The sequence below is a fragment of the Bubalus kerabau genome, chromosome 22 (assembly GCF_029407905.1).
Source record: "Bubalus kerabau isolate K-KA32 ecotype Philippines breed swamp buffalo chromosome 22, PCC_UOA_SB_1v2, whole genome shotgun sequence".
NCBI classification, from domain to species: Eukaryota; Metazoa; Chordata; class Mammalia; order Artiodactyla; family Bovidae; genus Bubalus; species Bubalus kerabau.
Window position 1 is genome coordinate 46,832,012 of NC_073645.1, and position 24,793 is coordinate 46,856,804.

The following is a 24,793-nucleotide window of genomic DNA, read 5'->3' on the forward strand; positions in this document are numbered from 1 at the left end:
GCTATTGTCTTTAGGAATCCTGCCTCACAAAATGTCTCGTATCCAGGCTCAACGCTCCCGGGGCAAGCTGAGCGCCTACCCCCACCCCAGCCCCTGCTTTTGGGGGAGGGCTACGATGACACACTCAACATTCGAGAAGGAACGAGAGGAAACACTGCTACGGACAGATCATCTGACAGAGAGATTCATTTCCTGGCAGACTTCCGACTGCAGGCTTCTTGGCACTGGCTTGCTGCCATGCAAATGAAACAAAAATCAATATCCCTAGGTCTGCAGAACCGTGTGTTAACAATCACACTCCAAACAACTTAAATAAGATCCCTCGCCCAGTCCCCAAATAACAGCGACTGTTTTTGTTAGAAGGCAGTGCAAAATAAACAGAAATGAAAAGAAGAAGAAAAGAAGGCAATTTAACAGGTCCTCCTTCAGCAAAACCTTTCCAGGACTTGAGCATGCAGATAATCTTTCTGTGATTATGACCAAACCCTCCCGTTGCTTAGCAACACATAATTAAGGAATATGTTTTCAGATCCGCTTTGCAAGCCCAGCCATTATCAGATGAAATTACTGAAGCAACAAATGTCATCGCCATGCAAATTAGTTGGTTGCAAAGAAAGAATGTTTGACGGTGAGGGGGAAGACGCAGGCCCTGGGAAACATTATCTGACTTTTCTCCTGCCACATACTGATTTTAAAAAGTCAAATACATTTTATATAAGACTGAGAAAGAAAATCTATACATGAGACAAAACTAGAGACAACAGAGAAATTCAACCAATGCTTCTCTGGAAATAAGAAAGAAATGTGTGAAGGTCAACTTGTAAAGCAACAGCCCCATTTCAGTCTGCGAGTAGCTTAACCATCACCAGCTTCACCAACATAACAGATAAACCTAACGCTTATCTCAGGGCTACCACATCAGGCTACCAGGTCCCATCCACAGCTATTTAAGAGATATTTTCAAAAAGGTCCCTCTTATTTTTACAATTCTCATCCCACTATATCCACGCTATGATGCTAGTAATTAATTAAAATAAAAAAAGTCATTGAAAAAAGGTGCAGTTTTCTAAACTGCTGAAGGGAACAGGGAAAGAAAGGAAGAAAGTTGATTTACAGCTTAAATAGTCAGTAAGGATTCTAGGGTCGAAATGACAATTCTGAAGCACGGCTCCGAGGGTGTCCATCTGGAACTCTATCCAGGTGCCCGGGACACACACGCACTCAATTCCACTTGGCTCGTGGTTTGGAGAGAACAAGCTAGGATCATTCTCTCTTTCCTCCACATGGAAATACACTCTTCCCTACAAGCAAGCAGAATCCCCAACTGTGTTTTCCAACATGCGAGACTGAGTTTGTTTTTGAAACAGGGAGTTCTAAGGGATTTCAACATCTTTGTTTAACACACAAGTCTGGAAGCACATCCATCTTTAGCTCGGCAGTGGTTAACCCTACCTCTGATACTGTGTAGACCCTTCAGAGGGGCGTTTCCTCACGAGAAAGCACTTCTGATGGCAAGAATGCTGCCCACTGTACAGGGAGGCGCTGGACAAATACCCAGCATTCTCCAAAGCCATTGAATATGAGCTGGAGAAAATGCCACTGCCTGTGAGCTGAGGGCTTCATCCTGGTCTGAATGATTTCCACACCCCTCCCCCCACCCCTCCCAAACAGTTGTGCTTCCTCCCAATAAAGGGAAATCCACAAATCAGCTTGAGCTCAACTGGAGAAAAAGGAAGGTAATGCCATTCTTAGCCGGTCAGCCTGAAGCACACACACCAGTTTCACCCAGGAGAGCCCTCCTGTGTGTTGTCCAGCTGGCTGGGGTGCCCTGTTTGGAGGAGGGGGTGTATAGGTGGGTCTGAGTCGGGGGTGGGTTGGTCTCTCCAGGTTTGGCTGGACAGCGACAGCAACAGGAACCTGAGGGGCCCACTGTCCATTGCTCAGACCTCGGCCCCCACTGTCCGTCCCCTCAATGTCTCCCACAAGGAAAAGGCAGGGAGGGGTGCATTACTTGGTTCCGGGGCCAGCATGGTGGAGACGATGATGGGGGCCCCTGTCCGCCGGGCCACCTTCTGGTAGGGCGAGTGAGGCGTGTGGAGGCTCTGGCTGGCTGGCGGCAGGGTGGGGGGCTCCAGGGGCGTGCCGGGCTTCCGCAGGAGCTGGGGGCTGCCGTGGGGGCTGGGCACAGGGGAGACCGCTGCGCCACGCTCCCGCTTCAGCAGTTCCATGGGCACTGTGTACGCCGTCGAGTAGGCAGTCCTGGGGCCCGGGTGAGTCAAGGGCACGCCGGGCTGCAGCGGGTATGCAGGGCTTGGGCGTGCGGTCAGGGCACAAGGGGTCGGGGAGCTGTACCCGGAGTTGGACGGGAAGTGGACGGCTTGGGCGCCCACCCTGGGGGCTGAGTAGGTGGCGGCGGTCTCCAGGAGGTGCTGGGACGGTGCGCTGGAGGGGCGGCGGTGAGCGGGGTCTACAGCCCGAGGGGATGCCGCCTGCAGGGGCCCCGCCTGGGGCTGGGGCTGGGGCTGGGGCTGCAGGGCTGCAGCGCCCAGGCCGGCCTGGTTGCCTTGGAGCTCGCTGCGGTGGCTGAAGCTGCTGGAGCGCGTGCGGGGCAGGGGCGGCCCCCGGCCCTGCCTGCGCAGCTGCATCTCCGTCCGGCACCCGCTAGCCAGGCGGCTCAGCACTCGGGCCTGGCCTAGGTTGGGCGCCACGCACTTGATGTCCGCGTCCTCCATGGTGGCCAGGACGGCTGGGGAGTCGAAGCCTTGCTGAAGCAGGGCCACCAGCGTGGCCTCCGACACGCCTTCCGCCCGCAGAAGGGCCAGGAACTCTGGCATCACGCTCCTCTTGCTGCCCCCGGGCCCCTGGAAGGCGGACGGATCGGATTCGCACCTCTCATAAGCCATCCTGGGGTGGACGCCTTCCCGGGCTGGCCCGTAGCCTCGGGGTGGGGCGCTGGGGGCGGTCCCCACGCCGATCCCGGAGGCAGCTGCCGCTCCTGGGTCCACAACCAGGCATGTGGGGGCCGCCTGCCTGGAGGTGGCGGAATCTACCGGCCTCTCACCCGCATCGTTGTAGACCTGGCCGGTGGGGTAGGCGGGCGCCTCTGCCCCGTACCTGCTGTCGGCTGGCTCCCCGATGTACCGCACAGGCGAAGGGGCCCTGCTGTGTGATCGCTGCCCCTGGGGGATCATTTTACCTCCAGGGTCCCGGTACAGGTGACCGGTGTCCTGCAGGGCAGGGGCCCGGGCTGCCGCTGGCTCCCACGTCATCCTGCCGCCCGGCGCTCCATAACCAGGCAGCGGCTGGCCAGCTCCCGGGTGGCGATGGTGCGGAGGCTCCCCGGGTGCCCGGGTGGCTCCGGCCGGGTCACTGTAGTAATCCCCTGGCAGCAGGGCCCCGCGGGCCGACATCACCGCCTGTCTGCTGTCGTAAAAGGCGAAGTCGGGGACGGAGCTCTTCCTTCCAGCGGCCGTGCTGTAGAAGGCCTCCCGGTAGAGGCAGGGCTCAGCCGCCCCGGGCATGGCGACATCCCGCAGCCCAGGGTACCAAGGGCCCTCTCCGCCTCCATCCGTCAGAGAGCTTCTCCTCCCAGGAGCCTCGGTGACCTCCCAGGGGCCCTCGTACCACCCGGCTGCATCCCAGCTCTGAGATCGACCAATATTTATATGCCTGCTGGGAACCGGCATTGAAAAAGGAAAAAAAAAAAAAAAAAAAGACTGCGGCCAGAGGCAGAAGAGGAGGGCTTTCTTTATAAATCTTCAATTACATGCATCCAAACCAGACCTGGCTGTATTCTAACCCTTCCGAGACAGCAGGAAGGACCAACTGGGGGTTTTCGATTTCAAAGTATGGCCTGAATTATTAATTCTCTGAAACCTTAGTAGACAAAACACTCACGGTAACTTTGCCTCACTCTCCAACGGTAGCACCAGAGGTCTTTTCTTTACGGCTCAGTCCCAGAAAGGAGGCTGCAGCCAGCCGGCCGGGCACCCCCACCTCCCCCCGGCTGGAGCACTCACATGGACCTCCGCTCTCTCCGCGAGCGGATTAGGAGCTAAATAAAACCCCTAAAGCTTTTGTTCCATGTGACATCTTGTTAGACCGATGAAACCGGCTGCGGGCTCCATCCAGGCCTCCCGACCTGCGACTGGGAATTCTTCTCACACTGAAGCCCTGGCTTATCTCCCCCGTCCTCACCAGGGCACTTTTTGGATGAGCCCACCGCCCCCTCCTAAAGGTGCCCCCCCACCCCCACTTTTTTAGGATCAGGATCGCCTAAAAGTGACAGGAGGCAAATAGAAAAAGGTTGCTTTAATGTCGATGCAATCTTAATCCACCCTGATGAAATGTTAATCCATTGCACACGGCTAAGAACAAATTAAATGTGAGCAGGCAGGCGGGATAAGAAAGAAAAAGCCTCACGCATAGTTCTAGAGCAGGAGGTGCCCGAGAGATGGGCCAGGTCTGCCGCCTGACGCTTTGCCAATATTGAAATCTGGCTCCGAGATGACTCTGGTTACAAATCAAACGAGTTATTAACATTGCTCAAGCCCAAACGGATTCTTTCCCGTATTATCACACAACACAGACCCTTTCATACCGCCTGGAAAAACCACGGCAACAGAAATACAGCCCATGTGTAGCCTAGAATTGAGCATTTTAAGAGGGCAACAGAGGTCAGCGACTAAACCCCAATGTTATGAAGCAGAGCCGGGAGGGAGGAGGCTGCATCTGAGGCATGTTTGCCTTTAAATCTGTTTGCAAGGGACACATTAATTTTAGCAGGCTTGGCCTGGCTCAGATCTCGTGGATCATCTCCCATATTCCCATGGATTAAGATTTGACAGAGCCCACCAGGGACGTTAGGTGCAGTAATGCAGAGGACGGCAGTTATCTGCATGCAGGAAAGCCCCACAGAGGAGCATTAAAACATTTCCTCAAACATACAGACATGGCCTGGGAAGCGCCACCAGACGGGACCGGGGTCCTCCAACTGTAGCTTCCAAGACACAGAATTCACAGTGAAACCGAAAGCTGGCAATCCCACGCCTACAAGGGCTGCGTATAGTCAGAACATTTAAAAACGAGACTATATACATATTTGCAGCCATTAAACTTCAGAATGTTTCGTCTTCACCCACATGTCCCTTAACCGAAAATTCCATTAGAATCTCTAAAGAGAATTAATTACCAGTTAAAAAAATTTTTTTTTTTTTTAAATGAGAAATACTGAAAACTTAAGAGTGAGAAGGAAAGCGAGTGCAAATCCCTGTGCAGAACCTGGAGGCACAGGGAAACACAGGGCAGTGCCCCCTCGGCCTGGTCAGTACATATTAAACTTTGGGACAAGCTCTGTTGAAACCAACAAGACTCCCCAAAGAGGGCTTGGTCCCCCAAAGCCAAAGCTCTGGGAAAAGCCTGACTGACTACAGAGGGACTGAGCCAAAAGCACTGCCTGGGGCAGCCCCGGGATCCCAGGCTGTGACTTAAACACCACTTCTGACCCCAAAATGCCAAAAAGGCCTCAAGTTAACTGGGAAAAAGCCCTGGCAGATGGCAAAGCGACTCTGATCCTCCCCCAACCCCCTCCACCTCCTAGGATGCATGGCAGTGAGGGAAAAAAAAATGAAAAGGCCACACTGCAAAACGCTGGGTTCCCATCTATGAAAGCAGCCTGCTGGCGCCAATTTCTCTAATTTCTCTTCTGGCACACTCGCTGTCATGGGCTCAAAGGCCTGGGCAGGGGACACAGAGACAACAGGCCTGGCCACACACCAGACAATATTCACACATCTCGCCAACAGCCTGAGGATGTGTTCACTACGAAGATACATCAAAAAGGACAGGAAAACGCCGGAGCCCCAAACTAAACGGAAACAGCACTATCTGGTTGCAGCAGTCGTTTCCCAGCTCTGCTGGGCAGGCGAGCCCAATTTCCGCAGGTCTCCTCCTCAGAACTCCCTCCCCTCCGGAAAGGAGAGGGCAGGGAAAGATGGGGCGGTCTCATGGTGAGAAGGACCGCAAGGAGACGGGACTGTGCGAAAACCGGCCTGCTGTATCGAACAGGACACGTCCTCACTCCAGAAAGGACGCTAACCTGATGACCCTGGGCAGCCCCAGCCCACCCAAACCTGTCACCCTCTTCTCCCAATCTTGGCTCTTTTGGCCAAGAGGGGCCTTTGTGGCCTCCCGGCGGGGGTTCTGCCCCATTGCCACTGCCGCCCCTGCCACCTCCACCCTTCCATCACTGGTCAGAGAACACTGGCTGGCTGGGTGGGAAGGGCTGCAATGGCCCTGCCTGACCCTTCAGGGTAACCATAAACAGGGCATCTTTGACATCCTGTTTTCCTTCCAGGTTCCTCATTACAGGGGCCTCAACATGTGTTCAATGTCCGTACCAGGCCTTGCTCTGGCTGTTTCGCCCATCCCCAAGATGTGGGGATGGAGAAGTTGGGTACCAAGATGCACAGGAGCCAGGTCTAACTCCAAAAGCCAACGCTCTGCTTTCTGGAATTCCCTGTGTTGACCTGGGGAAACTAACAGCCCTGTGAAAACGGCAAAAGGGGAACCTCTTTAACAAACGAATCCTGTTATTTTCTTAAGGTTTCTCCAAACCCCCAATATAACATACGTCACTTATAAAAGTCAGCCACTTGAGTATCCGACAGTAATTCCTGAATTACTGCTCCAGCTCCTTGAAACAGGTGCAGTGGGCCCCTGTCAGAGCCAGGGCCCCCAGCCTAGCGAACGGACCGCACCCATCAGCACTATGCCATCTCAGTGTCTCCTTTCCCTTCCTTCCTGTCCTAAAGAAAAACTTAACACGAATGTGGTGTTGATGCTGCAAAACTCCACTTGTGGTGTAGATGCTCTTCAAGGACATAGGTGAGCTTTGAAGTCGTGCCAAATCTTTTTGCAGTGGGGTAGCTGGTGCTAACTCACCCAACTTACAAATAACTAACTGGTCTTCGGCTAAGTCCTCCACTTCAGCAGGACGACCTAGGACCACATGTGCTCCACAGCCCTGGTTTATCAGGTGCAAAGGAGTAACGCCAGGAGCAGCTCAGCAGTGGGCAGGAGAGCTTCAGGGAGGCTTCACGCTAGGCCCCAGAATGAGGAAGCCCATTTGTTTCCATCAATTTCTGACCCATTCTGCTTGGAAGCTAACCAAACTCACGCAGCCTCAGCTCTGCAACCTGCCAAATACTATGACAGATGTTTTCCTGTGTTAGGTAAAAACACCTGTAACTGAACTTGGACTTTTCTGAACACCCTGGCAGATTAAAAAAAAACACAAAACTCACTGCAGTCTTTAGAAAAGGGAGGGTTTTCCTGGAAAAAAAAAAAAAAAAAATCTCATGTTAACTAAATAAAGTGAGATGGGACCAATTTCTGAAAGATTACTGAGTCTTGCAGACTTCATTTGTAATCCTGCAAGAGTCTCTCACTACAGAAAACTGCATAAAGGAAAAAGCCATCTTCAGAGAAGTGAGAAGAAACAGGCAAGCCAAATCCTCTCACAGACAAAACAAACCCAAGATAAAGCTGACCCCGTAGCATCATCTGAATGGGGACCTCAACGTTATACGCGACATCCCAAAGCCAAGTCTTCAATTCCCTGTGCAACATAAGGCATCAGCTGAAAACTGTAGAGACCTGAAAACTGAGGTGATTTAGACAGTGCCAGAAGAGCAGGGAAAAAACTGAGGCAGACAAGCAGAGGGACGACCAGCGATGCCCTCCACGGAGCAGTCCTCGGATGTATCTCCTACAAGCGTTTTATGCTGCCATCAACAGTGACTTGGGAAACTGCTTGAGAAGAATGGGAAATAGAAGTACTGCTCTGGGTCTAGTCCTCACTTTTTTTAAAAAATTTATCTATTTGGCTGTGTCAGTCTCAGTTGCATCATGCGGGATCTTTCACTGTGGCATGCCCGCTTCTCTAGTTGTGGTGCCGGGACTAAGTTAGGTGTCCCTCGACATGTGGGATCTTACTTGGTTCCCCGACCAGGGATCGAACCACATGCTGTACATTGCAAGGTGGATTCTTAACTACTGGGCCACCAGAGAAGTCCCTTCATGCCTTTAAGAAATAAAAACATCAGGTATATGGTGGACTTTGTGGAAAAACATCAGGTATATGGTGGACTTTGTGGATCTAAAGACTGGATTTGCGTGAAGGTCGCTGGGTTGAGCAGTCCCCCTGAGAGCTGTGCTGTTTGTGCCAAACTGGCGTCAAGGGCTCGCTCCTCTCTCAGGAGGAGACTCTGAACTGCCGTCAAGGGGTGCTCGCTCCTCTCTTAGGAGGAGACTCTGAGGCATCGGTCACTTTGGCTGGCCTTCCTCCCTGTGCTGGGGCTTTCCATCTCCTGGGACTTCCCTGGTGGCTCAGATGGTCAATGGCAATGCCAGAGACCCAGGTTTCCATTCCTGTGTAGGGAGGATTTCCCTGGAGGAGGAAATGGCAACCCATTCCCATATTCTTGTCTGGGAAATCCCATGGACAGAGGAGCCTGGCGGGCTACAGTCCATGGGGTTGCAAAGAGTTGGACACAACTGAGTGACTTTTCCCCCCCATCTCCTGGTTCTCCAGTCCTTGGGGCCAGGAGCCCAAGGCAGCTCTGAAAGCCAAGGTGGAAATCAGAAATCCCTGGAGATGCTTCCCTGCGCCTGCTGTTGGCCAGAAAGAGGCCACAGCATTGCCCCTGCCCCCTTGCCTCCCACGGGCACTGCAGGGGTTAGTGGGTCACACTCACTTCCGGCAGTGATGGCCAAAAATAGGCCCGTGACATCCCACTTCCTACTTTTAAATGTGTACAGCCTGTGTTGGGTTGTTGCTTGTTTAACATGTTTAAAAACAGCTTTCTGTCTTTAAAACGTTTTTCTTTTTTTTTCTTTCTGTCTCCATAGTATCCCCTACCAAAGCAACTTACTTGGCTAATCTAAATCAGAGAGGGGGAAATAAACCCCACGTACACTAGAAAAACAGCAAACAGGGTCTGGCAGGGCTTTAAGACCGTCTTCGTCGAAGTGACAAAGTACAGAGTCAAAATGAGCAGAACCGACTAGACGTCTCGGTCATCCCACGATGGACGCAGCCCCAGAGGCTCCTGGATGCAGGCTCTGGGCTCCTGCCTCCCAACCGGAGCAGGAGGCTTTTAGTCATCAGCACAACTCTCCAGAGAAAACCCAGGACCCGAGGTGGAGCCTTGTAACCAAATCAGCTGCCTGCTGAACAGCCCCAGGTCACCTGAACTTATGATTTAGCCATTTAAATGAAAATGGAGGCTTGGGCATGGCTCCTGACTCGATTTCTCGACTAGATGATGGTACAGCTTAATGAGAGCCGTGTTACGAAAGTTACACTCGACTCCCACAGGTTATGGGATTTAAAAGTCTGTTTTATGGCATGTTTTGGCTGTGCTGGTGAAGCAGGAAATATAAGCTGGGACCACACCTCGGATGCAGGGCCTGCGAAAAGCACGGGACAGAATCTACTCGGAAAGACCTGGCTGGATCCCTGACACAAGGTCGGTAGGTGCTCGGAGAACTCAGCCTCCTTCCTCTCCATAAAATCCTGCAGGAACAGCTCTTCCTGCAAAATCGCAGTGTCTCAGGACACTGAATCCCCCATGCATCTCAACGCCGCGACCCTCACCCCGACACACTCCCGTGTTACGTCTCCTCATTGGTTTTTATCAGGAATAGTTTCACACCACCTTCGTTGATCATCCCCAAATCCTCTCCACCTGCCTGGCTCCAGCTCATATAATCCACCTCCAACAAGCGTCCTCAATTCCCCCAATGTCACATGTCCCCAGTCCAAAGAAACCTGCCAGCTCTCGAGGTGAAAACACCTCACCCACGATTGCATCCGTCTGCAATCCCCTAGAAACCGGAGACATCCCCTGGTTTCCTCATGAAGGTGATGGTGCCCTCTCCCTCCTGACATGCCCTTCCTTCCCTTCATCACATGCTTGCTGGCTGGACACACACGTAAAAACGAACCCAAAGAACAGGACTCTGCACGAGAAACAAGACTTTGTGGCAACAGTCTTTGCTCTCTGAGCCCAAGTCCAGGCTAAAGCAAGCACAGTCCCTCGCTTGCAAGGACCCAGGCACAGTGGGCACTGAGTGAAGACGGCAGAGGAAGACGGCCGCTTGCAGTATCTGAGCCTGCCGGCAGGGACCCAGCTGTCCCGGCTGTGCTCACACGGGCCCTGGCTGTAAGGTAAGAGCCATAAAGAACCATAAAGAACCTTCTGCAGACAAGAAAGGACCGACTGCCAACACACGTGTTTCACTCGTTCCAGGGTACGAACAGGAAGGGGGCACCCTCTAGGCACACCGTTGGCATTTAATCGCTAACTCATGTCCGACTCTTTTGCGACCCCAGCCCGTCAGGCTCCTCTGTCCATGGATGCCCCAGGCAACAATACCTGAGTGGGTTGCCATCTCCTCCTCCAGGGAATCTTCCTGACCCAGGGATTGAACCTGCCTCTCCTGTTTCCAGGCGGATTCTTTACCACCGAGTCTCCAGGGAAGCCCCCTCCAGACACATACATCTCTCCAACCAGAATGCAGGAGGCAGGGTGGTGGATGTTCCAGCCCTTCTGATGTCCATGCAAGGAGCACAGGCAGCGTGGAGCCGGTGGTGAGCAGGCGCATGACCACGTCCAGAAGGCTCTCCAGGCCGCTGCACAGCCCCACTGCTGCCACCCCCGAGCCAGGTTCCAGCCCAGACCTGAAGGAGCACCAGCATCTCAGAAAGCCTCTAGGGAGACCGAGAGCCCGCTTACGCTCTAGAGCCAGGGAGTCACCCAATGTCCAGGACGCTCATCAAGTAAGTCATGGTTCGATGCAATGAGTGTAAGTCAGTTGGGATTTACTCCCACGTCTCTTGGGAGGAAGTCTTACTCCACCCACACGTGTCATTTGTAAAAGGAATCAGAGGGTGGGAGGCAGGCAGCAAAGCCCTGTATCTTGGGGTGCTGTCAGCAGGGTCGCCCCAGGCACTGGTGACCAGGTTGGGCTGTGTGGGACACGATGCCCCCCCAGTCTGAGGGCCTCCAGCTCTGCAAAGCCAGGAGACCCTACTGTCCTCAGGCCTGCTCTGAACAAGGAGGCCTGGCCCAGTGTGTCGGAACCCTGGTTCCTGCGAGGAGTTCACTGGGCCTGGAGCAGACACTCTTCCCTCAAAGGTGCCACTGACCAAGATGAAACACACCCAGGGCGAAGCAGGATGGGAAGGCGAGGCAGGCGGCTCATGCCTAGGAGGTGTGACCCCAAATACCAGAGACAGGTGCTGCCCACCTCGGGGGGGAGCATGACCCATCGTGGTAGGGGCGAGAGGCAGAGCAGCGGCCACAAGACAATACCCAGATGCTAATAAAAAGCCACACCTGGCCATGGACTAAAGTCCCCACACCCCACACCCCAAAATGGAAGCAGCCTTAACACACTGCTTTTAGAAATGTGGGAAGTTTAAAAAAAAAAAAGTCTGCCAAGCCCGATGAGAGTCCACCGGCAAATCAACCAACGCAGAGAGTAGCTTGAGTCTGCATTTCATAGATGAGTGACGTCTGAGAAATGATTACAACGTTGAACCCGGCTTTCATCTGCAGTAAGTGGGGGCCTGAGTGTGGGCAGCTCTACAAACCCAATCCCTAAGTGACAGTGGGCATCCCAGGGCAGGGGCCGCTGTTCCAAACTTCTCTTTGAACCATTTATCTCGTGGACATTTATCCTTCGCAAACTAAGTCTATGAAGCTGCAACTGGACCATTCTCCCCCTTCCTTTTCTGATCTTTTACCTCAATACCATGTTGCTTCATTCTATTCATTTATACTAGAGTTTTAAGTCATGTCTGGTTGACTATTGTATATTTACATACCTAATGTAATTATCACTAATCACATAATTACTGGAAATGTACATAATTGCCTGATCCAAACATATAATTATAATGTATAGCAACATTATGAATACCATTTAAGGTCTACATTTTGGGGCTATTTAAAGGTATTTATTAGAAATGATTGTGGACCAACATAGGTGGCCAGTTTTGACGTGGCTTCTTGATAAGGTACTTCCAAGTGCTTCATAAAACAAAACAATAATTCTACTATGCCTTTTCTTAAGACAGGTCAAACAAAAAGCATACAAATGGAAGTTAGAATGACTCTGGTCCGAGTCTACAGATGAGGCTTTTCCTATGGGGAAATACAGGTCACTCCTTCTGGTCTGTGGGCCCCAAAGGGCATGAGCCAGGCAACAAGATGCTCCCAGTCCTCCCTGCTGGGGGCTCTCACCTGGCCCAGACGCCCTCACCGCTTCTGCCACCTCGAAGACCGAGCAGCTCTTAGACAGTATTTTTGCTCCTTGAACACTCTGGGACCATGAATGAGCATCCCTGGGGGAACGGTCCACGGAGACGTGCTTTCATAACAGCAAGCTCATCCAATTAAGAAGAGAATGACACAGGTGAAACAGTTTTCCTCCACTTCATCCCTATAGTATTCTCTCCCTGACTTTTCTTGTGCTCCTCAGGGACAAGATTGATCTAGATAAAGATTTCCAAGATGTATAACTATGTGTTCAGCAGACACCAGATGACCTTTGTCTCCTTCTCCACATCCCCCCAACCAACCCGTCCATCTTCCTCACTGCCTTTTATTCCCTGTTTTCATCCCAGAGGTGAAACAGAAGAGTTAGTAAGTCGTGTCTGACTTTTGTGACCCTATGGACTGTAGCTCACCAGGCTCCTCTGTTGATGGAATTCTCCAGGCAAGAATACTGGAGTGGGTTGCCATTCCCTTCTCCAGGGGATCTTCCCGACCCAGGGATCGATCCTGGGTCTCCTGCATTGCAGGCAGACTCTTTACCAATTGAGCCACCAGGGAAGCTAACTCAGAGGTAAGGAATGTTGAATTTGATTGTTTATTTAATAGGAGGTCTCCAACACTTCTTTTTGTCCTGTAGAGGAAAGGAGAAGTCTTCTCCTGAATTATGTAATGAAGGGGACTTAGCTCAGCTGATATAATCCTCAGGACCATTTTTCCACATGTATAAGACATTCGAACAAAATGAAGTAAAATGAAATATCTACTTTTCTCCAAATTACATTTTCAACAGCCACAGGAAAGGATGGTGTTTAGTGATTTATTGTACCATAACCCACAATAAGAAGTTTTAACAAAAAGTCATCAGTAAGACCATTGTGGTATATTACAGTTCTGTAAACCCAGGGCCCCAGAAAATGCTCTATTGGGTTACTTCCACCATAATAAGGAATGGCAAGCTCTCTTCTCTGGCCAACAAATACTTGGGGCAAATCACACTGGTTCTGCCATGATGCCATTAGGTCCTAGAACACTCTGAATGGTGCAATTCACAAACACAATGTGTCAATTAAGCCAGCAAACTAAACAGGAAAATCCAGACCTATACATACACCAGAAAGAGAGCACTGCAGTCCGGTCAAGTCTGTTCACAGACCCTGCTCCATGCAATCGTTATACAACAGCAGAGAGTGGGCCTCGAGAAAGAGCAGAGAATAAATGACAAGTATCAAAACAGAAGAATAGCTTTTTGGAAAAAAAAAAAAAAAGAAAACCTGGCTTTTAAGTCAGCTTGAAAGACTATTATTCTCTAATGGATTCTGATGGAGCCCCCAAGGCGGGAGAAGGGGACGACAGAGGATGAGATGGTTGGATGGCATCACCGACTCAATGGACATGAGTCTGAGTTGGTGATGGACAGGAAGGCCTGGCGTGCTGCAGTCCGTGGGGTCGCAAAGAGTTGGACACGACTGAGCGACTGAACTGACCTGAACCCAAGACTTTGGGTGGCGAGACGCAAAGCTGTACTCTGTACTTTGCTTAATCTCGAGCAGGAACATCCTCTTTGAGGCGCAAAGGTGTGGATTCTGGGTGCATGAAGATGGACAGACTAGGTCCCAAAGGGACTGTGGCTCAGGAGGAAGAGACCCCAAGGTCCGGTGCGAAAGGTTTCAGGGAGAAACGGACTGGGCTCTGGGAGGAAGAGAGAGATGTGGGAGAAGTATGTTTGGAGGGGTGATTTCCCACCCCAGTCGGGCTCGGCTGGAGACAAGGGGTTCACTGCGGAAGGTGGAGGGCTGGGAGGGACCCTTGAGGCCATCTGAAGGCTTGTCTGGCTTGGGATTGGCAGCAGGTTGGAGGGGAGAATTGGAAGGAATGTGTGTTCCCAGAGACCGAGTAAGAAAACAACGTTCCTACAAGCCCAGAGCAGAGGAGGGCAGCTTCACGCTTTAAATCATAAAACAATGAGAGATACTGGAAATCCTCGGTGGTAGGGTGGGGGCAGTGGGAAGGAGAGAATCATTTGCTGGGGTTGCTGGACTTCCAAGGAGAACATTCTCGAATGGTTAGTTCAGGTTTCCAGAACAGAGCCTGGTGAGAATCCAAAGCCAGGGAGGGAGATGTGTGAGGCTGTCAGGAGGAAGAAATGACAGGATCCCCGGGGCTGATCGGAGGCCAAGGCCAAATGCAGAACAGCAGACGGCCTGGGTGCCCGAGCTGCTCACCGACTTGCCCTGTACCTCGCCGGCAGCACCTGGGAAATGGGGACCCCCAGTCCCTGACCTTTAAAGGCGCTGCAACAGCTTATAAATGCAAGGAGCACCAAGGAAGCATCTTGAAACAGCTCTTATACTTCATGAGACACCAAATGAATGTGTGGGATCATGGATTATAAATTACACCTGGGTCACTTCACGTCAAGCATCTACCTTGACAGTGGATAGTGAGAAATTAAAACAAACAAACCATCGCAACTGTCTCCTCGCGTGCTGCAGTCCAGGGGGTCGCCAAGAGTCACACGGAAAGACTGCACTGTCTCAGGAACACTGCTCATGAATAAAGGAGATGCTGGAATTTGTTATAAAAAAAGGCAAGGCTGGGGTCTGGTGAACTATGACTGAGAAAGAGGGTTTGAAGGAAACTTCAATGGTTTTTTTGCTGCCACCGGCTGCCCTGAGCACAGAAAGGAAAGGCCACTGGCGGAGACCACATTCTGGTCTCCGATGCAGCATCCCGAGATAAGCACTGGGTTCAGGGTGCAATCAGCCAGTAGACATTCCTGATAACCAACCTTAGAAAGCTGATCCACCGGGGCTTTCTGGAATGGGGACTAGGTACCAAAAACGAAGGACCGATGTAAAACTTTAAAATCCCCTGAACAATCAGGTGAACTGAGATGGTGAGACATTGCACAAACCTACTGGCTTGGGTTCTGCAATGATGTCAATGTTTCTGAAAGTCAAAGGCCAGGGAATTATTTTTGACTAAGGAGACCAAAGAGACACGACAACTAAATGCCACATTTATGCTCCTTGACTGATTTCTGCACAGAGGCAAACAAGCCAGCTAAAACAGATGCATGGGGGAGACACGACCACGCCACCTAGGTCAGATAAGCGTGCAATGACCCCCAGTTCCCTGGGGGTGATGGTGGTGGTGTGTTTATGTAGGAAAGGAGACTGTCGTACCTGCCGCCAAAGGTACTTAAGAATAAACGGGTGGATCTGCAGCTGTCTTTCAGATAGTTCTGGAAAAGTCCATCCATCCATCCTCCATTCATTCATACTCTCTCTCACACACACACACGCATCTCTATCTATGTACCTCGGCATATAAGGAAGCAAGCGATAACGAATGTTACCGGCTGGTGAATATAGCTGAAGGGAGTTATCAATGTCCATTGCACTGGATCCATCTTTCTGTAGGTTTGAAAAATTATATCTAAAAATATCCCTAATTCTCCACACCTCCTTATACCCAGGGATGTGGGGGACAGGGGGTGCTCTTCAGTTCTTTTAGGTGGGAGCCATCGCAGGGCAGAGTGCCAGAGCAGAACACAAGTTTTAAGGCCTCCACACCACCAGCTTGAGCCACATCTAGAAGCGATTCCACGCGGACAGCTTGTGGGAGGCACATTCCCGGGCCCGAGTCAGCCGGCCAACTAGGGCGCTAGCACGTGGCTGCTGAGCCCACCCTGCCCAGGGCCTCCACGGCCCCTGAGAGAAATGCTGCAGCGAAGTCACCAGTGACCACGCCATGCCAAACCACGCAGCCTGGCAGCGTGGATGTGGGCCGGCAAGGGACACTTCACGCACAGCCCAGGCCTACTCCCTAGACTTCTCACCACTCCCTCGAGGAGAGGATGGTCCTTAACCCACATTTTAGAGTTCTGTCCCTTGTTTCCGTAAGATTTGAATTCTGTTTAATTTCCTTTCATGACCAGAACAACTTCCAGAACATTTTCAAAGATAACCAGGGACATGAACGTATCATGAGGGGCTACGCTGGGCTCTAGCTATTTGCGGCGGCAACCGTTTCCGTTTGAAGCGGAGAAAGTCCAGAAACTTCAGAAAGTAGCTTTTCTTTCACTTGCAAAATGATCCTGGGACCACAGACCCCCCAGCTGCCCTCCTAGCACCACCTCTGCCCTGGGGCCCACTTCAGCCTACCTAAGGGCAGGCCAGGTGACCACCAACACCACCACAGACAGGCGCCGGGGACTGTGGGTGGGGATGGGGCAGCAGCCTGGCTAGGAGACCGGGTCCAGGAGCCCAGGGCCGGTCTGCACGTTCTCTGTTTAAAAACCGCCAACCACGCTGGCTCTTACCTTCGCAAATTCTGTCCAATCGCTGTCGCTTGACTTTGTGCTTATCCACAAGGGCCATTCTTTATCGAACTTTGCACCTCTCTGATTCAAAAGGCAAAGCGGTCCTCTAAGAACTTAGGGGCCCTCGCAGGAGTCTGCGGGCATTACGCCACTACGCGCCCTGAAACGAGGAGAAAAGAAGCCTTACTCTCCGGACACCCTGGGGGCAAAGACAACCGGTCATTCAGGCTTGGCTGCCACTTGCGACAAGGGGACCTGCCCTGGGGGACTTGTTCTCCTCCAAGGCTGGAGACAGGGTTTGCTCCCTGTCCCTGGGACAGTCTCCTGCCTCCGAGGGAAGCGGGCAAACAAGACGAAAGGTCATCGGTTCCTGAGAGCGGTCAGCAGCACCATCTGCAGCTCTTGCTGTTGACGGCCAATGCCAATCACTGACCAGCCTGGGTCGGGATACTTCGGCCTCCAGTGCCAGAAACCAAGTGACAGCCAGTGGCGTCGCTATGTAACCTCTGGAAGCTGCAACGGGACAGAGGCAGGGACCAGCTTGGACTGCCTGGGAGCCCACCCCAGTGTCTGGAGGGACGCAGGCACCCAGCTGGGGCTGCTCTCCCACCACCATCCCCCAGGCGGTTTCCAAAACTGCCCTTTGGCCACCGCTCAGCACCTTTCAAACCCTTCCCCCACCGCCCAAGGAGGGGGCAGGAATGGATGCCCCACCTAACCAAGGCCTGCCCAATTCCACCTTCCGAAGCCTTGCTGGCTTCCAGGGGGGCCACTGCTGGGGTCCGCGGCCTGTGCCTGTCCCACTCCCGTGGTGTTTCAAGCAGGTGAGGCACAGGAGGAGGGGTCTCCCATTTGGGTTGGGGTATTTGGGCCACTCCCGAGGCATTCCACTGCCCAGTTTGTGGAGAAAAGTCAGGGCTGCCTGTTTGGGGAGGCCCTGACCTTCATCCCCTGCTCAGCCAACGTGCCAGTTGAGGCCATAAATCATCATCTGCAACCTCCAAAGCCTTAGAGCTTCTGATTCATTGCTGTGGTTATCCTAACACCACCACCAACTGCCATACACACACACCCCCCCCCCCCCACACCACCAACTGCCACACACACACACACACCCCCCCCCCACCCCACCCCACCCCCAGTTATCCAACAAATGAGGAGGGGGCAGGAGACAAACACGAGGCTCCAGGGTTAATAATGAGAATTGTTATGGGTGGTCATCAATTATGCAGAATGCTGGGAGTTACTTTATCAAAGGTCAGAAAATGCAGGTCTGACTATGAAAAGGTAGGTGACTTCCTGGAAGTTAATGGCTAATTTCTCAGCAATGAGGCTAAAAAGGCACCCTAAAGATTTATGGCAATAATTATGTGATTTTTAAAAAAAGAACAAGGGAAAAAAAAAAAAAAGCACAACTTCTAATCACATAAATAATTAAGGCAACATCCAAGAGATACTAAATCCTTTCCCAGCCTGGAATGACCCTGTTGGACAAGCAAGGAGATGAAGGTGGTCCTGAAGTGAGCCAGGGCATTGCTGGGAAGATCTGGGTAAAGGGAGATGGAGTAGACAGATTTCTAAAATCCTTGGGACTCCGCTGGTGGTCCAGTGGTTAAGACTCCATCCCTCCAATGCAGGGGGCAAGGGTTCAATCCCTGGTCAGGGAATTAAGGTCCCGCATACCATGAAGTCAAAAAAAGTGGCTTCACTTTTGTGGGGCTTTGTGAAAGGTAATTATGCAAAGTGGGGAAGGTGGTTACTGGCCAACTTGAGACAGACAGACGGAGGAGCAGGAACTCTGGACCAAGGGTTTGTGCCCGAGAGAGCCCCTCAGAGGCCAGCTGGCAATTTTCATCTGCTTGGGTCCTGGGGTCTGATCAAGAGATGGCCCTTCCTTCCTTGGCTCCGGAGACAGACCCCAGGTTAGCCACAGCATCCGGGGGTGGGAGAATTAATTAGTTAATATTTGTGAAGTGCCGTGGAGATGAGAAATGACAGCATTATCATCTGAGGCAGGATGGGTTTCACACCCTCCTCCTCCTCCTCCAATTCCCTGAGTGAGGCATAATCATTCTTTTTGCTTTCCTTTGAATTTTAATTTGTATAATTAGATGGCTTCCTGAAAAATTGATAAGTAGAATCTCGATTATGCAATCAAAGGAAAGATCAGGCATCAGCTTACACAAATTGTGTGCGTCTTAGTATTATTTAAAAAAATTAAAAAAAGGGCAACTGCCTTCTGTGTCTTGCTTGGGGCGGGGGGTGTCGGGGTGGGGACCAGCCCCTCCACGGGGTTCCCTCCAGGTTTGGTACCTCTCACGACTCAGACTGGCCCTGCTGATGGAGAATTCAGTCGTAAGGGCACCAGGCGGAGGCCGGACACTATGGCAGTGACCACTGCTTCAGGTAGCCTCTACCCCCGCCCCCTAGGACTCCCCTCCCCCCAATATTTATTTTGAAGCAAGGATGTATGCAGTATGACATTTTCCCCCTTCACCCTCCGAAGGAGTGAGATATTTATGAGGACTTAGTGAGCACAACCCTTTTCCTAATGACAGGGACAGGCCCTGCTCAGAACTGGGCTATAGGCAGTGGTCCCCAGCTGATGTCCCCTGCAAGAATGCCAGCACCCCGCCATGCACACCGGTCCTGGGCTCCCTCGACAGGGTCCCTGAGCGATGCAAGCCAACCTCTGCCCTTACCGTACGCCAGTCTAGTCTCCATGCGTACATCACAAACTCTGGGCCCCCGGGATTATTAGTACCATCACCATCCAGTCAATATTTAACTACAAACAGATAAAGGTCCACATAGGGAAGAAAAACCAGGACGAGGATGTATTACGTTGTCCCACTTTGAAATGATAAACCTTTGAACCATGGTGGTATAGGTGGGAAGAGAGTTCTAGAACCCGCTTGCAAAATGACTGTGAACGAGCCAGCTCCGTGTTTGCACAACAGGGATGGTGTTGCAAAGAAGCTGTGAGGATCAGATGAGAACACACAGGAAAACAACTGGAGCCCAAGGGCAGGCCTCTAAGAACAGCTCAGGACTTCCTCTGCGCGACAGAGGCCTACTTGGACGTGGGCCGCCGTCACACTGGATCACCCGCCTCCTGCCGAGGCTGGAGATAAATCGCAGCGAAACATAAGAAAGGGCGAGAGGAAACTCAGGTCCTTTCACAAGTAGGAGGGGCACACTGCCCACAAGCCTTACAGGAAAAAACCCTGCCTTCCCACCCCGCCTCCACCCCGCCACCCGCCTCCTCCCCTCCAACCCCCCCAACCCCCGCCCCGCCTCCGCCCCCGCCAAAGGGAAAAGATCTGCCTGAAGTCTCAGCCTGAGATGAGGGGTGTGATCAGGCGCTGAAAGGTTTAGGAATTCAACTTACTTTGGAAAGAGAAAGATGCTTGCATGAGAAAGCTACCTGGGGGAATTCCCTGGAGGTCCACTGTTACTGCTGAGGGCTGGGGTTCGATCCCTGGACAGGGAACTATGATTCCAGAGTCTGCACAGTGTGCACCCCCCCCAAAATATAGATAAACACATTGATTAAATAAGAAAAGAAAGCTCCTTGGAGATACTAGAAGGAAGCTACAGGCCCGGGAGATTTGTCTACCAGGCTTCAAAGACAAACCTGAGAGTCAACGGAAGGGAGAAAAGGAAGGAAGGCATCACTTTACAAACAAAGGCAAAACACCCAAAACTGAGACTGAGGAAAAGGAAAGGTTCCCCACTCACCACTCTGGGACTAAAAGCTGGGCAGATTAACTAAACCACAAGCAGCCCTGCTGCTCAGGACCGAATCACTATAATGACCAAAACCTAGCCATCACTAATTGGCATTCTCAACATCTCAAATAAGTTTCTAAGACCCCCTCAGTTTCTTTTTTCCAGTTTCAAGTCTTCTTAAAGATTAGGCAGATGAAGGAATTTACAGAAAATAAACGATGTCTTCAATGATGTCTCTCAAAGTGAAAATTCCTCTAAAACCAGTTAACGGTGATGGTAGCCTTCGAGTCTTTTAAGAAAATCTATGTAAACTTTATGTTAATCAAGATAGACCAAGTAGAAGAGATGCCTGCAGCCCCAGCAGCATTGGATCCTGAGGTCTCTTGCCTTTCTGAGCCTGGGATCCCTAAAGCAATGACACCACTCCTGGGGTCTCCTTTACCAAGGCCGACAAGGATAGGGTCATCTCACTAACTTGTGCCTGAGCATCCAGGTAAAGGCAACACCAATGACCAAAAAACCCTCTGCTTCTTCACGGTGTACCAAATAAAGCCCAGGGCTTCAGGTTACCCTGCAAAAAACCTCTTCCAGAATCTTCAGAAGCCAAACAAACATCAACAGCAGATGATAAGCTGGGTAGAATCCTTGGGGCTTTCCAGGTGGTGCTAGTGGTAAAGAATCTGCCCGCCAATTCAGGAGTAGTAAGAGACTCAGGTTTGATCCCTAAGCTGGGAGGATCCCCTGGAGGAGGGCACGGCAACCCACTCCAGTATTCTTGCCTGGAGAATCCCATGGACAGAGGAGCCTAGTGGGCTAAAGTCCATAGAATCACAAAGAGTTGGACACGACTGAAGCAACTTAGCATCCAAGAATCCTCGTAAGAGGTGGATGTGGGTTTTGATCGTCAACTATGCCTGAAGAACCAGTTAAAATCCAGATAGAACAAAAGAAGCTTCCTACAGGAGTGAGAGGTGACTCACTAGAAAAGGCCCTGACGCTGGAAAGATGGAAGGCAGGAGGAGAAGGGAGCGACAGAGGACGAGATGGCATCAACGACTCGATGCACATGAGTTCGAGCAAGCTCCGGGAGCTGGTGATGGACAGGGAGGCCTGGAGTGCTGCAGTCCATGGGGTCGCAGAGTCGGACACAACTGAGCGACTGAACTGACAGGAGTGAGCGATCAGTGGGAAAAACACTGGTGTAGCCTTTGGTCAAATGGTGGACACAACACCCCAGTTAATAACAAAAATGATTAAAACTGCACTATTCAACAAAATAATCTATGGCTAGAATCTAAAAAAGAGTGGATCTATGTATACATATAACCACTGATTCCCTTTGCTGTACATCTGAAACTAACACAACATTGTAAATAAACTATACTCCAACAAAAATTTAATAAATAAATGTTTAAAAAAAAAAACCAACATGCACTTTAAGAAAAAGCAGCTTTGGGGGAAGATCAGTTGTGGGAAATGAGTTTATTGAAGTTAATCTTATCCACGTCCAAAAACTACCACTGCTCCCTGATGATGCCTCAGTAGCTTTGAGGCATATTTGGGTTTTGAGGAAAGAGGGGAACGTATGCACTAGCAGCAGGGACACTGACTCTCCCCCCTCCCCCCTCCCCCCCCCCCCAGGGGTAACCAGGTAAGACCCTTCAATACACACCGAGGCTCCATCTGATTCCTGGAGTCTCCCACACTGTCTGACTCTTGCAACTCCTTGGACTGTGGCTAGCCCGCCAGGATTTTCCAGGCAAGAATGCTGGAGTGGGTTGCCGTGCTCTTCTCCAGGGGATCTTCCCTACTCAGGGATTGAACCTGGGTGTCCTGCATTGCAGGTGGTTGCTTTAAGGTCTGAGCCACCAGGGAAAGCCCAAGGTGGTTTGTATTTCCCCAGGGTGACAAGGTCACACCCCGTCACATGCCCTCCATCTGATCCATGGGCTCCACCCTTGAGCCCCTGGGGCTGACGCAACACCAGTGTCCCAGAGAGAAGTATAGACGACTCCAGAGCTGTGAGCACAGGGCCACCACCCTCTCCAACACTAGAGGCCAGGCAGGTTTCAGAATTCACATGGGATTTTAAATAGGCAATCCAGTGCTTCTGCCGTGTTATCATGGACCCCCAAAACAGGCAGTAACATTTCTACGCTAGGACACAGGAACACACTTACCCACCTGGATTAATAGAATATACAAGGATATACCCTCAACAATTCAGGCCAGGTCAAAATCTGCCACTGAATGGGTTACAAAGAATTTAAGTTTTCAGAGCTTTTTACAATTTGGATGTGAGGTTAAGGAATTGTGGGTCTATGATCCCCCCAACCCCCATCTAAACTCCACCAAACCATTTTCTGGGGCTTTGAAGGAGAAAAACAAAGAGTCTGTGATCTATGTCAAGCGTGTGACAGCAGAGAAACATAGAAAGCGACTCTTTTAGCAGGTGGAATGCCAGAGCGTCCTGTGAGGTTTGAGGCTGCCAATGTGAAAACCACACTTCCGCTGAGAAGACCTCCTCGGCCAGCAAATAATTTCTGAGTGCATCCTTTTGCTTGGTTTAGATTTAGAAAAGATTATCTCCTGGTGTTCAACGTAAAACTCAAGAATTCTAAATATTTTCACTTGCTAAAAAGCTTTCATCAAGAACAGAGGACTGGAGCAAAAACAATTCATGATTTTCCTAATTGGTTGTTTTATTTATGTCATGATGAAAATTAAGTGTTGGTGAAGAAAACGAGACACTTCTGTGTTAAGAATTTTCACACATTTTTAAAGCACCTGAATGGACAAATATGCTCAAAATAAACATTATTCATTCTAATACTAGAGAATTCTTTAAAAAATAAAATGAAACTAAAAGGGTAAAGGCAAATAAGCAAACTTTCACCCAGATTAGGAAGTGTCAAATGACACCTTTTATTTCCATTGTGTTGAGACTGGGGAATCGTAAGACACACAAGTGAATATTCCCGTTCCAACTTTCTGATCCCTTCCTCCTTTGGCAATTCTGATCGATCGCTGAAGAGTCTAGTTGAGCGGGGTGAAGGGATAAGCACCCTCAATTTCTCCGTGGACAGAGGAAGCCCCATCCTGACCGGAGGACTGATCCTTTTTCACATATTACATGCAAGAAATTAGTGAAACCAGTTTATATCTGAGCGAGTAAAAGTGAACAGAGGAAGAAGCCAGAACGTCAGAAAGTTTGGAAAGGTCTCACGAAATGCCTTCAGAGGAGACTTGGCCATGGTGCGGCTTTTGGGGTGGCCCCTCTGTGCCCCGAAGATTGCCTGAAGGTGATGCCTGCAGGCTATGCAAGGCCTGGGCGCCCATGTACACTTGCTGTGGTCCAGTATGGAGTAAAAGCATGGATAACTGATGTCTCCTGGGGCTTGGACCCGGGGGCCACCGAAGCAGGAGCCACCTGGAGACAGCTAACGGAGGTCATATGATAAACTCGTGCTCGACTTGAAACACAGACTATGGAAGGCAGCTGGGATGCCAGGTGGGGAGTAAAGAAGATCTAACCTTTCTAAGGCCACTCTGGAGTATTTGCTTTATTCTCATGAGTTGCACTTGCATTTACCGCAATTTGTTGGTTATCAAAGAGGAACAATGAGATCTTAAATGTTTAAAAAGCTTGATGGGAGATTTTTGCAGACATCTGCTTCTTGATTTCTTGCCACTGGCAGGCCCTAGAACCTAGACTGGCTTCGCTGCGTCCAGCTTCCATTGGGGACACAACTGCTTTGCTGCCCTTGTGAGGTCCCAGCCCACGTGCTCGTGACACTGTGCAGCCTGGAAACAACGCACATGGGGAGGAGGTCTGTGGTCTCAAAGCCGATGGAAACACCAGGAGGTCTGATCTTCTGTTCTGGTCATTCCTGGAGCAGACCCACCCAGAGGAGACCAGGCGCCCAGCAGTGGGGCCTGTCAGCCAGCAGAGGGCACTGCACACCCTGCAGGGCCTTTCTGAGGCGACAGAGGCTGGAGCTGCTTTGCTGGGACTCCTCTTGGCTCCTTTCAATCCTAACTTGGACTCTGCGAGAATCTGGAGAAAGTGAGACCAGATACCTCCAAAAGGGAAGGTCTGAGATGGCTTCAGGATGACGGGCTGCACATCCCCTCAATCTCAGGATGCAAAAGGGACAGAAGAGACCTCCAACCTCCCTTAGAGCAACAGGTGTTTAGCCTTTAGGAAACACGGCCAGCCAGGGTACAGAAACAGGGCACAAAGATCAATCCCCTCGTGCCCAGCTCGCTCTCTTCTGGGTTGGTAGCCAAGGTTTCCCTTTTAGAGCTGCGGGAGCCAGAGAGGTGGGTCACAGAGCGGGGGGCGGGGGCTCAAGGCCCTGGGCTTGGGGGTCCTGATCCAAGGAAGGCCATG

General features: G+C 51.2%; 1 protein-coding gene across 25 annotated transcripts in view; it reads right to left on the reverse strand.

Moving 5' to 3' along the window:
- Positions 1-24,793, reverse strand: part of CTBP2 (C-terminal binding protein 2) — a 168,690-nt gene that overhangs the window by 31,824 nt on the left and 112,073 nt on the right. For 23 of the 25 annotated variants that reach the window (XM_055560906.1, XM_055560894.1, XM_055560891.1 and 20 more), the window contains one exon: positions 16,669-16,828. In XM_055560906.1, the coding sequence (XP_055416881.1) occupies positions 16,669-16,726 (58 nt within the window). In that variant the 5' untranslated portion in view covers positions 16,727-16,828. Of the gene's footprint in view, positions 1-2,011; positions 3,702-16,668; positions 16,829-22,072; positions 22,090-24,793 lie in introns of those variants that run through there. The other 2 variants (XM_055560898.1, XM_055560907.1) reach the window with 2 other exon arrangements.